Source organism: Marmota flaviventris, chromosome 15, assembly GCF_047511675.1.
Source record: "Marmota flaviventris isolate mMarFla1 chromosome 15, mMarFla1.hap1, whole genome shotgun sequence".
In the NCBI taxonomy this organism is placed as follows: domain Eukaryota; kingdom Metazoa; phylum Chordata; class Mammalia; order Rodentia; family Sciuridae; genus Marmota; species Marmota flaviventris.
The window spans coordinates 1,847,920-1,860,082 of record NC_092512.1 but is presented as its reverse complement, the minus strand read 5'-3'; the positions used below and the strand labels follow the sequence as shown (position 1 = coordinate 1,860,082).

At 62.0% G+C, this 12,163-nt stretch overlaps 1 protein-coding gene across 1 annotated transcript; it reads right to left on the bottom strand.

Annotated features, from left to right (window-relative positions):
* Nucleotides 1–2,603: 2,603 nt before the first annotated feature.
* Nucleotides 2,604–4,540, bottom strand: Lypd2 (LY6/PLAUR domain containing 2). The gene is made up of 3 exons (XM_027946235.3): nucleotides 4,442–4,540; nucleotides 3,143–3,262; nucleotides 2,604–2,840 (listed from the first exon to the last, which is right to left on the bottom strand). Exons 1-3 carry the CDS (start codon nucleotides 4,497–4,499, stop codon nucleotides 2,635–2,637), a joined length of 384 nt encoding a protein of 127 aa, XP_027802036.1. The 5' UTR covers nucleotides 4,500–4,540; the 3' UTR covers nucleotides 2,604–2,634.
* Nucleotides 4,541–12,163: the final 7,623 nt, after the last annotated feature.

Sequence of the window (12,163 nt, the reverse complement as noted above, 5' to 3'; positions counted from 1 at the left end):
TCTATAAAGGGGACATCCCCACTCCCCGGGCACCAGCTCTGGAGCCCTCTTCTCTGGAGGAGTCTCTCTCTTCCTCTCTCTGTTCTGTTTCTTAAATAAAATCTACTTTGTGGGCTGGCTTTGGCGTTTCTCAGGTGTTGATCGTCAACACGGGGGGACGCCCGTCGGGTTTCCACTGGAAGAGGCCTTTCTCCTCTCCGTGACCCTGATGATCTTCCTCGTCCTCGGGTTGCTGGAGAGGGTGTGTGTAAACCTCCAAGACTTGGGGGACCCTGCCCTCACTGCGCCTCTCACAGCCTGCCCTGGCAGGGGAGCCCCCAATCTCCAGGGTCACTCCCCAGCCTGGCCAGGCAACCAAAGCAATCCTCTCCTCTTTCCCAAGACGGCCCACGGGCCCCTGCTTGTTCCCTTCAACCAGCTGGTGGCTGCCAGTCCACACCCATCCCCAGGCTTCCTGGCTCCTCCTCCTTGGCCACACCCTGTACCTTCCACTCAGAGGGACTGGCTACAATGCCAGTGCAGCGCACACTGCTCTCCCCAGAAACTCTCCTGCCCTCCACTCCTTCAGCATGCGGCAGAGCCATCGCCGCCACTGGCACTCACGCCTGCCCTTCCCTGCCTGGCCTGAGGGCCTGCTAGACAGACAGCTCCCTGTGTGGAGGAACATGTTCCCACTCCCCTGGGACTCCTGCATCCTACCTGCTCTGCCGTGCTGACTACTGGGCAGCATTTGCTGGAGGGTGGGTGGATGGGTAAGAAATGGAAAGAGGATGCGTAGGTGGATGCCAGGACCTAAGGCATGTAGGAGCCATCGAGGCCCTGGGGACAGCAGGGTGGGTTCCACGTTCCCCTTAGAGGCTGGTGCTAAGCTCCGGTCTTACCCTGGCTCAAGCCCAGGCTTGCCAGGCAGTCTGAGGGCATGTCTGTCTGCATCAGAGACCCAGATATCTGTGCCCTGAAGGTGGTGAGGCAGGGTACTCACTCCTGGGCAGGAAAGTCAGGGCGGGCAATCACTGGTGGGGCTCCCTCTGCTGGTCAGGGCAAGAATCGGTGCAAGAGTGAGGTCAGAGACAGGCAGGTGGTCTTGTCCCTCCTGATTTCAGGGCCAGGGTGAAGGGTCCAGGAGAGGAGCAGAGCCCAGCCCACTGCACCAATCAGACCAGGGCTGGGGTTGGCCAGGCCCACCAGACTGAACTCAGCTCTTTCCTTCCCTGCCGGCTTCTGTCTGCTCTTCCAGCCAAAATTTGGAGCCACCAACTCCTCCCTTCTCTCCTACCCTAATTGCTGTCCTGTCCAGTTCCTACTGGCTGTGGGACTTCCAGGCCACCATAGTGGTAAGGCCTGGCTCAGGTGGAGTCCTTGCCCTAGCACTCACTTTCTGGCCGTCCTTCCCTACCCGTGAGTCAGTGGGGCTGAAGGGCTCAGGCGATAGCAGTGCCGAGTTAGGCTCTCAGCCAGTGCGGTTGAGGTCAGGCGCACAACTCCAAGGCTTGGGCCTAAGGCCTCATACACACCTGTGCCAGGGCACATGTGCCACAAAACAGACTCCTTCCCACCACACACTGAGCCTTGCTTGACCATGGTCACGGTTTAGTCCTGATCCTTGGCTCCAGACTGAGCCTGATCTGATCACAGGCTGAACTCTGGTCACCACAGGGCCTGGTCTGCAGTCTGAGGAGTACATATGTACGCGCAGGGTGTGTGTGTGTGTGTGTGTGTGTGTGTGTGTGTGTGTGTGTGATGGGAGAAAAGCCAGGTGATGTGGACAGGACACCTCTCCCTCTTGACAGTCAGGGCTCAGGGTCACAGCCCCAGATGGGGGCACCCAGGCCAGCACTAGACATTCTATCTCCATGCCACCCCCATTCTGGGAAGCTGCCCTTGTTCTGTCCCCAGGAGCTTCCAGACAGATGGTGGCCATGCTGGGCTGTGCCTTGGAGCTGGTGGTGGGACTCACTGGGCTGTGGGTTCCACCCAGGCCCAGGACTGCAGAGCCCCACAGGACCTCTTCTCCTACAGGCATGTCCTCGTGTGCCCAGCCATGGGAGCCTCCTCTGGGACAGAGCCTCCCTCCAGCCAGAGGCAGGAAACTTTTGAGAGGGGCCATGGCTCAGGGAGGACTCAGGCAGGGCCAGGGGGCAGCCTGCCCTGCCCATCTCAGTGTGGCTGGAAACACCACTCAGGGGCTGAGGGGGCCACCTTACGCAGGGCCCTGGAGTAGGGAGACGAGATGGGCAGGGCCAGTGGGGGTCTGCAGAGTCGGAGGACGGGCAGATGCCAGGGTGAATGAGCGGGGCCCAGGAGATCTTCTCCACCCCTGCCCACCCTGACCTGGCTCCCCTTGGTCCCCAAGGGCCTGAGGGGCAAAGATCTGCCTGATCTGGATGGGGTCCCAGACTTGGTGGCTATCCTTGCTTGTGGAGTGGACCTTGAACCCATCACAAGAGACAGGAGGAGAAACAGATGTGGACAGGGATGGGGACAAAGTCAGATGCCAGGAGACCCTTCTCCCTGCCCCCAGGGCAGGCCTGTGCCCAGCAATGAGACCCAGAGGCAGGGTTCCGGAGGCAGCTGTATTTCTTCAAGGCAGAGGGTGGGGCCGGGCACTGGTGGGGCAGTAGGGTGGGCAGGGCTCTACAGCAGGAGCCCCAGGAGCGGGGTGAGCGTGAGGGCGAGGGCCAGGCTGTGGGGGCTGCCCAGGGAGAGCGCCCCGTCCACGTTGCACAGCTCAGTGTTGCAGCAGGACACTGGCCGGGTCTGGCCAATGCCGTCGACATCCGAGGGCTCACACCTGCTGGCGCAGGATTTGGTCACTGTGGAGTCTCCCAGGAAGGGGTACACTGTGGAGTACAGGAGGCATTGGCCCTAAGGGTCAGTTCTTTACTGCTTCCCAGCCCCAGCCCCAGAGTCCCCCATCCCCGTGGTCCCTGCTGAGTGAGGGGCCAGGGGCACACAGGGCGTTGTGCGGTTGGTTCCTGGCCTCACTCACTAGGAGGAGGAAGAGGGGAAGGAGGGAGAAGGCCCAAGTGGTCCTATAGCTGGTGGCTTCATGCTGACAGGGGGCCCAGCTGGCCAGGGGAGACTGGGCTGGAGGCAGCTGTGACCCTGGGTCCCAGTCCTGCCCCACCCAATGCCTACTGACCAATCTCTCGGGAGTAGAGCGTGGTCTTGCACATAGTTTCGTTGGCATCGCAGTTGGTGATGGTGATGCAGCTGGACACACCCGTGGGTTCGAGACAGGTGTAGCATTTTAAGGCCATTGCTGGAGAGAGGTGATGAGAGGGCAGGTCAGCAGGCTCTGCCCCTCCCAAACTCCAGACAGGTGATGCCATACCCAGCCAGTCCCCAGAGGACAATGACACTAGCCAGGGGCCAGCTGCCCACCAGCCAAAGCTTAGGGAAGATGACACAGTCAGGCCAGGCTCTGACTTGGACCCCTGGGTTCCAGAGGCCAAGGGTGCCCTGGGGGAGGTGGGCTCCACCTGTGGGGAAAAGCCACTCCGAGCAGCTGGGAGGCACAGGGGACCAAGCCCTGGACACTGCCACAGCAAGAGGCACTAAGGGATGAAGGGCTTCGGTGAGAACAGGCAAGGATCCCCTCCACTTCCTCAGCAGCACACGGGTTAGGGGTCAGGCAAGGAGGTCCACAGAGTGCAGGGTGACTGGCTATGCTCAGGAGACTGCAAGTCCTAGCTGGACAGTGTCCTCTCCCCAAGGGTGGTGCGGGTGGGTAAGCTGTTTGCCAGCTACTGCACTTCCCTGCACGGTGTCCCTGTCCAAGTCCAGGAGCCCAGGGACCTGGCTGGCTCCAAGTGGCCCAAGCCCCAGCCCAGGTGTGCAGGGAGGCCACAGGTCCCTGTGTCCCCTCTGTGGGACTCAGGCTGACCTCAGTTTCTCACTCTGGACAATGGGCAGAGCATGTTGGCTTAGCCCACACCACCCAACTCCTTTCCTGTTGAGTTGGGGCCCCTCAGGTCCAGGATGTGGGTCCCAATTGTTCTTTCAGACCCCAGGTCCAGGAATCACCCCACTGTGGGACCCCTCTGGGTCTCCTTCCCTCCTCTCCTTCCCCACCGGCACTCCCAGGTTCCCCCCAGCCTCAGGGCCTCCCTCCCCCCCTGTACCAAGCCCCTCTGGCCAGGCTCTGCCCTACCTGGGAGGCTGGCCTTCTCGGTCCAACTTGGGCCCAGGGACCAGTCCTTCCACACGGGACACACCCAGCCCTCGGTTGCGTCCCTTCCCATCTTGGACAGAACTGGTGGGACACAGCTTCCCACTCCCCTCTGTCCTCCTCGTCCCAGCGGCTCTGTCCTGAGGTGCCTTCACTGCGGACAGGACAGTACCAGTACGCAGTGTCCACAGGTGAGGGCGTCCTGCAGAGCACAGACCCACCCACCAGTCCTGCTTAGAACTTGTCCCGCACCAGCCCCGCGCCCCTCACCGAGCTCCCCGCAGGTGGCCAGAGCCAACGCCAGAAGTGCCAGCCTCATCCCTCGCATGGTCCCCGCTGCCCGGCGGGGCTCCGAACGCAGCGCGGTGGTCCGACCAGTCGGCGCAGCGGATTAGCGGGATCTTGTTTCTGGGCGGGCGGAGGCGCGACGACCCCGCCCCAGCCCCGGCCCTCCCCGCCTGCTCCTCTGGACACCCCACCCCCTAGGGTTCTCCTCCCGCCCCTTCCGACCCTCCAGGCCCCCCTCCTCCTCCGGGTCCCTCCCCGCCCTTTGCCCTTTCCTCATTCCTCGGGCACTCTAGGCTGGTACTACTGCTCCTTTGTGGACCCTGGGGCGCTGCCCCTTCTCCACCGGGGGCCCCACCTCCCTCCCCAATTCCTAACCTTTCTGCTTCCTCCTCCTCCCTCCCACCCAGGACGTCCAGGGGCCCAGACGTGAAGGAGACAGCAGAGGGAGGGGCTTTCTCCAGGACCCCTCTACGCTGCCTCTGCTGCCACCGACCAGGCCGACTGTTGCTCTAGCACTCTGGGCTGGAATCTTCCCAGGACCACTTTGCCCTCTCTGGCCTCCTTTGAGGTGGCCATCTGGGGCACCGGGTGTGGGGCTGCAGTGCCATCCACAACCAGCCCAGAGTTTGCTCAGAGGCTTAAGGAACAAAAAACGAAAACTGCTGGGTCAACAGAAAAGGGCCTGGCTGGAGGGTGAGTGTAGGGAAGGGGCCAGGGTCACGTTGGGGACATTAGTCCCAGTGTCCTCTGGGGGCCAGCCCCACCCTGCTGGTCCCTCAGAGGGACTTCCCTGGCCCGACTGCTGGTAAAGAAGTTGAGGGAAGCTCCCTCCCTGCCCCAGGATCAGGAGAGAGCCACCAATAGCTTCCACCCCTACCTGCATCCCCAGGGGTCCTGGTCACCCCTGCTCCAGGCCCAGCTGCCAGAGTATGTGGGGGGAGTGTGGCTGGGTCCACGGGGCCTGGCTTGTCTCTCGCCTAGTGGTCCAGGGCACAGTCTCAACATGCTGGGCAGGACTCACACTGGGGTGGGGGTGGGGCCGGTGGAGTGTCAGAGTCTCACTCCCTTCCTGATTCTTGCTTCTCAGTCCCCACTGCAGAAGATGCCCCTCCAATGGATGGAATTTTGCCTATGGGGGTCTCTGATGGTCCTTTTATGGTCCTAGGCCTTCTACTGGGTCAGCTCCACTGGGATCTGGGCTTCCCCTGATGCGGGAGAGCCTTCGTCCTCCTGGGCCCTGGGCAGGGTGAGTGTGCATGGCGGGAGGGGAGAGGGCCTGGCAGCCCAGAGTCCAGTGTGTGTCAGAGGCAGCTGCTGGATCTGTTTTTCCTCATGACAGCTCTGGAGGTGCACAGTGCTAATTAATTTTAGTTGGATAAGGAAACTGGGCTCTCAGAAGCTAATTGATTTAGGCAAGGTCACCTGGTGAGCCAGGCAGCAGCTTGGGCCTGTCTGATTTTGCATGTCAGTCACCACACCACGGTGCTGTAACCTGGAGGGACACGGCCGCAGCTAACTGGATCAGACACCCACCACACACACCCAGGCGCCTCCCTAGGTCTGACCCAGCTCCCCTGCCAGGCGGCCTCCCACGGCTCCTTCCTGTCCTCAGGCAGGGGCTCCTCCTTCCCCTTACACTCACCCACCCAGACCCCAGGCTTGGGCTCCTCCTAGAGTTCCCGCCTGACTCCTGGGAGACGGGCTGCACCTCTCTGCTTGGGGCAGGAAGGAATGTGGCCTGCCAGGGTCTGGGCTGGCTTTGCTTGGGGCCTGTGCTCCAAGAGGGCCACACCCTTCCCTCAGTTCTTCCCGGAACCTCTGGGTCAGGGCTCAGTGTGTGAGCAGGGTCAGGGCTCAGTGTATGTCCAGGGTCAGGCAGGGCTCAGCGTGTGTCCACGGTCAGAACTCAGTGTGTGAATAGGGCGGGCCTCTGCAGAGAGGCTGCTCACCTGGGGTCATTCTGCCCCTGGAGCTGGGCCCTCAAGAACTTGCCCTTGAACCTTGATCCAGGAATTGAAGGTGGCCCATTTGCTCCTCCCCTGCCCCTCAGCCTGACTTCTGGGTATTCTGGGACTCTACTGGGCAGACCCTCTTCAGGCCTTGATCAGACTTCTCCCTACAGGTCAAGGTGAAGGTGCAGTTCTGTCCATGGGGGAGCAGCGTGAGGAGAGGCCATGTCAGTTCCCTTGGCTGTGTCTGCTAAGAGCTCAGTGGCCCAGCCAGTGCCCAGTGTGGAATGGCTACAGAGGTACATGGTCTCCAGTGTCCCACGCCACCATGTCCCAAAGTCTGTGTTCATCCAGTGTCTGTGGTCCCCAGTGTCCCATGTCACTCCATGTCCACTGTCAAGCAACGTCTGTGATAAGTCAACATCCGATGGTCACCTACATGCACTGTCTCAGGTTTCTGTGGGTCAGAGATGGGCTAGATTTGCTGTGCTCCAGGGCACCTCCCAGGCCACTGTCCAGGTTGGCATAGGCTGCAGTCACCCTGCTCAACAGGCAGGGGCAGCTTCCCAGCTCATGTGCAGCTGGCAGGGAGGCTCTGACGGGTGTCGGTGGAGACAGCCCTCAGGTCCTTGCCACGTGGCCTTTCCAGCACAGTGTAAGCCCCAGCTCCCAGCCAGCAAGCTAGCTGCACGTGTACTGCCATGAACAGGTCCCCAGAACTCACCGCTGAAAGAGTGCCATTGTTGGCTCAGTTCTTTCTTGCCATGTGGGTTTGGCTGGGCTCTGTGTTCAGGTCCCCTCTGGAAATCAAGCTGTGGACTGGACGGACTCTTCACTGGGGACGAAGGGAGTCCTGGCTCACCCAGGAGCTGGCAGACCCAGGTCCTGTGGTTGTGGGACTGCTCTGGGCCACCCGCAGTCCTCCCCACCCGCCCTGCGTGCAACTCAGCCACGGCGGGGTCCTCCCGGGCCTTCCCTCCTGCCCCAGCAGGAGCTCCTCATCCCTGGCTCATCTTGCAACAAACAAAATCCCCACCTGACCGTCCCTTCGGGCACTCCACGGCCACTGAGGCAGCCCGCCTCAGCACTGGCCCCGCTGTCCCGCCCTGAGGAAGCACAGCCTCCGCCCGTCCACAAACCCTCACCCGTGCCTCAGTGGCCACGGCATCCCAGGGTGGGCCGCCTGTTTGCCCTGCATGCTGCCCTTTCCCCCCACTCAGGCTGGAGCACCCTGGGAGGTCAGCCAGCCAGCCCAGGGTCCCGTCTTCCTGGTCGGGGAGGGGCTGTGTGCTGGGACCCTGGCGCCTTTCTCGGGGTCTGAGAAAGGGAGGCCAAGGAGGGCCTTGGAGGGGTGGGGGGTGCTGCGGGCCTTCCACCCATGAGGCCGGCGTGCTGCCCTCTGCCCGGAGCCTGGCCCAGCCCCCAGGCCTTCTGCCTCTCCCTGCTGCCCGTTTTGTGGCCCCTCCATGGTCCTGTCTTCTGTCTCCCTGGGGCAGCCCCATGCTCTGGGGAGGACTGCCTGGGCCCTGGTGGGGTGCTGCGGCCAGGAAAGGCCACCTCTGATGGTGCGTGGGAGGCCTCACCCTGCTCCTGAGTCTAGAGGAACGAGTGCCGTGGAAGCTGGTGTTGTCCCCTCTGGCTGTGTCCCCAGCACAGTCCCTTGAGATTCCTGGGAGTGTTCATGGGGTAGTGCTGCGTCACGCTGGAACCAGAGCCCACCCAGGGCTGGCCGTCCACAGTGTAAGCCCCCCCCCCCCGCCATCTTCTGCCTCGGCTCGGGCTTCAGGAAGTCCAGAGACAGAATCGGCAAATGACCAACCAATAACCAACCAGGGGACCCATGGGCTGAACAGGACCTTTTGAGACACCCCTGGCCATGGGAACCGGTTTCATCTGGCCCCTCCTTGGCTCCCAAATCCCAGATGTGTCTAGGGGACGCTATGGGGCCAGTGTTTAGGGGCACTCGAGAGTACCCCACTTGCTCTCTGGGGCAGCACCCCTCCTTCCTGGCCATGGCCTCCGACCCCCTTGCTGCGGGGCTGTGGCTGAGCTTCCCTCTCTACCCCTGTGGTCAGTCCCTGTGGTCAGCCACCAGTCTGGCTGGGCAGGACCTCTGCCCATTTCCTGCGGGGCTTCCCCTCCCTGGGGAGCTGCAAGCCCCCGCTCTACCTGGAGAGCACAGTCCTTGGCCTGCAGGGCAGGCATTTCCTGGTCACCTTGCCTTTGCTGTGGTGTCCCTTGTCATCGCACTGGAGTCATCCATGAACATTTCTCCATCTGAACTTGGCACCTTGTTCATCTTTTTCTTTCAAGTTTTTGACAGACGGCTTGAACCTGCTGCGCACAATGTGCGGCTCACCACCTCACACGTGGTCCAACCGTCTTAGTCACTTGCAGTGGGTAGCACTTCTGATTTCAAAGGCACAGCGTCTTCAGCCACCACCTGTCCTTCCCTTCCCCAGCTACTGGGAAACACACACTTGGTCCTCAACCCAGTTTCTTGGTGCAATCTCCTAGATCTCCAGAGCAACAGAGTGTCTTCTGTGAGCTCAAAAGGTGACTGACAGCTGGGTGCCCCTGGATAGTTTCACGGTGAGACTGGTCACCCCAAATACACTGCAGCCTCACCAGCCTCCGGGGAGGTCCGAGGGGCTGGAGGTCGAGTCGGTCACCAGTGGTCGGGTGCCAACCGTGGCCACATGTTGAGGCCTCCCAAGACCCCAGAAGGACAGGGTTCGAGGAGCTTCTGGGCAACCAGACACACAGAGGTTCCAGAGGGTGGAGCACCCAGGGAGGGCTCTGGGAGTCCGTGCCTGTCCCACAGCCTCACCCTCTGCACCTCTCCTCCCCTGTCCATCCGCATCCTTTGTCTGTCCTTGATGATAAGTTTTTTTGGGTGAACATGATGAAATAGCTCCTCAGACCCCAGGAGGGGTGAGGGCTGGTCAGGCAGAAGCGCAGGCCACATCCTGGGGATTCGTATGGGAAGAGGGGGAGTCTCTGGAAGTGAGCCCTCAGCCCATGCCATCTCATGTTGTCTCCATGCCCGTGGTGCCAGGAGGCGCCCAGCTCATGCCTGCTTCAAGATTGCTTGCCTGCTGTTGGGGCATGTGACAGTCGGTGATCTCAGGATGAAATCCTCTTCTCAGACCAGACAGAACCAGAGCCAGGAAGTAACCGCTGGGAAGGGCTCCTCACTCGTTCCTGTACCTGCTCGAGGAATGCCTCAGAGCCTCACAAGAGATTCCCTGTCCTACCCGTCCCGGGCTTTGTGCGCTGGCACACGTGCACACAGGTCCCTGCACAGTTCACCTTAGCCTTCTCTAGGACAGGGGCAGCTCAGACGGGAGGCTCTGGCCGGAGCACAGCAGAGGCCCCTGCACCAAAGCCCTGACGCCAAGTCCTGGGGGGTCTCCAAGACCATGGAGCTCTGGATCCAAGCAGCTCCCGAGCTTCTCCCTTTTGCCTTTAAAAACTCTCCCGCCCTCAGCCTCCTCAAGCGAGCCCCAGTCTGCCATTGCAACACCCCGTTATTCCAAAATAAGACCACTATTCTTCAGAGAGGGTCTCCCGGTTATTTGGATGGACAAGAGAACCCTCGGGATTTAGCGGAGCGGAGGCGGTGCTGTGTTGAGCCGTGGCAGAAGGAAGCACTGACTTCCCCCTCCCAGGAATCGCCTCCCGTCCTCCGCAGCCTCGGGTCACTGCACCGATGTCCCCACTCTGCCCTTTCCTGGGACAGCACTGGAGGACAGGGTCTGTGTGTGTGACACTTTTCACTCAGTGTTGTTGCGAGGGTCCCCATGCTGAGCCAGGTGGCGGGGCTGGGTGGCGTCCGCCCTGGGCGCCTCGCCTGTTGTCCCTGGGCTGCCAGGCGAGGACATTTGGGTGCTTTCCACGGCTGCTGTGAACAGTGCTGTGAGCGTCTGTGGCCTGTCTGTGTGGGCGAGCCCCACCTCCCTTGGGTGTATGTGCCCAGGGGCGCCACTGTGGGGCATGTGGTAACTCTGGGCTTCTCCATTCAGTTAATGGTTTGCAAGACGAGAAAATCCAGTCAGAGCCTCGGGAGGACTTCTGAACCGTGGGCACTGGAGTCTTGGGCTCCTTGGAATGCCTGTTCACTTGGTTTCTCGCAGGTGTGGCCAGCTGCCCGCCCGGCGGGCGGCGTCCTTCCCTGCCGACCTCCCTGGCACCCTAGCTGGCGCGCGCTCCCTGCTCCCCGCTCTTGTGCCCACTTGGGCGCCGCGAGCATGGCGGCTATTTGCTCTCTGGGTGAGGTGGGCGCTGGGGTGCCAGGCGTCGGGCTGCTGTTGTCTGGGGCAGTCTCCCTCCCGTGGGCATCTGTTTATTTTCATGAGAAGGCTGCCGAGCGAGAGCACGGGAGGCTGGGGGAAGGACCTGCCGTGTGCTTCCTTGGCAGGACTTACCTGGGGAGGGACCTGGTCGCTGACTTCCCTCACTGTCTCCGAAACCAGGAGCCCGAAACTTAGCCCGGGGCTTGGTGATAAATATTTGCTGAGCGAGTGAGTGGGCAGCTTCCACACACCCTCCCCCTTAACTCCCGTGTCCACCCTGAGACAGCGATCGCCACCAAGGTGGCCAGCCCATTCCCACACCTCACGGGCACAGCTCCACTGTGGCCCGTGGGCACTGGGCCCTGTGGGCAGGCTGGTGGCCTGCAGGAGCTGGAGGCAGAGTCTCTGCCCAGAGAGGGGCCGGCAGGGCCTGAGTGGCCCGGAGGCTCCTGGGGGAGCTCGTCGAGGGGAGCGGGAAGCCCAGGGCCGTGGGTTGGCGTGGCTGAAGGTGTCAGAAGCACCCAGGCCAAGGGGACAGGTTTCCCATGAGCAGTGACGGAGCTGTGCGTGAGACAGGGGGCCACCACCCTAGCTGACAGGTTCAGCGAGGCCTGTCACCGCAGCGCCACCTCCTCCAGGAGGCCTCCTCCCTCCCCTGGGCCTCCAGAGCCTCCCAGTCTCTCTCCCTGAGACTTCTGGACTCCCCCTCTGGGGCACCCACTCTGCTTCCAGCCCAGCTCCCCTTCCTGCCGGCTCAGGAGCAGCGCTGGCCTGGAGGTCACTAGGTCCCATCTCTGGGCTGACCTTTCAGGCCCTGCTGTCTGGCTGGAGCTGGGAGGACTTGTGGTAGAGGAGGGTGCTGGAGTGGGTGTCACTGGGGACGGCCTGGGGTGAGGAGGCCACAGCTTGGAGGGGGTGGGGGGGCCAAGGCTTGGTGGACCCATCGCTTTAACCCCAAGCCTGGAGTGCGCCGCTGCTCTCACTGGACGACTTGTGCTGTGTGGTGGCCACAGTTTATTGGGGGTTTGTGGGGACTGTGGTGGGGGGGGATGAAATACAGGGAGGGGTGCTTAGGCGTGCACTGCAGCGGATGGAGGCAAGACTTCACGCAGGACTTCCCCAGGAAGAGTGAGTTTGGGGAGGTGTGGGCTGGCCAGTCTGAGAGGGTCTTCAGGGGCTACGCCAGGGTAGGGAACATGGTCTGTCAGGCTGGACATGATGGAGGAGAGTGGTCAGTCATGGTTACAGAGGCTGGACTGGCAGCAGGCAATGGATACATGGGGTCCCAGGCCCAGGCTGGGGACATCAGGGCAGCCGTTGTAGCACATCTTGGTGACCAGAGGCAGGTCCTGGAAGCTGATGGGGGACCCTGGGGAGGCAGGAGGGGGTCCCTGAGGCTCTGAGCAGCCCGAATCCCCTTGTCCCACCTGCCCCTGAGCTCAGGGTCACATCCAGATTCA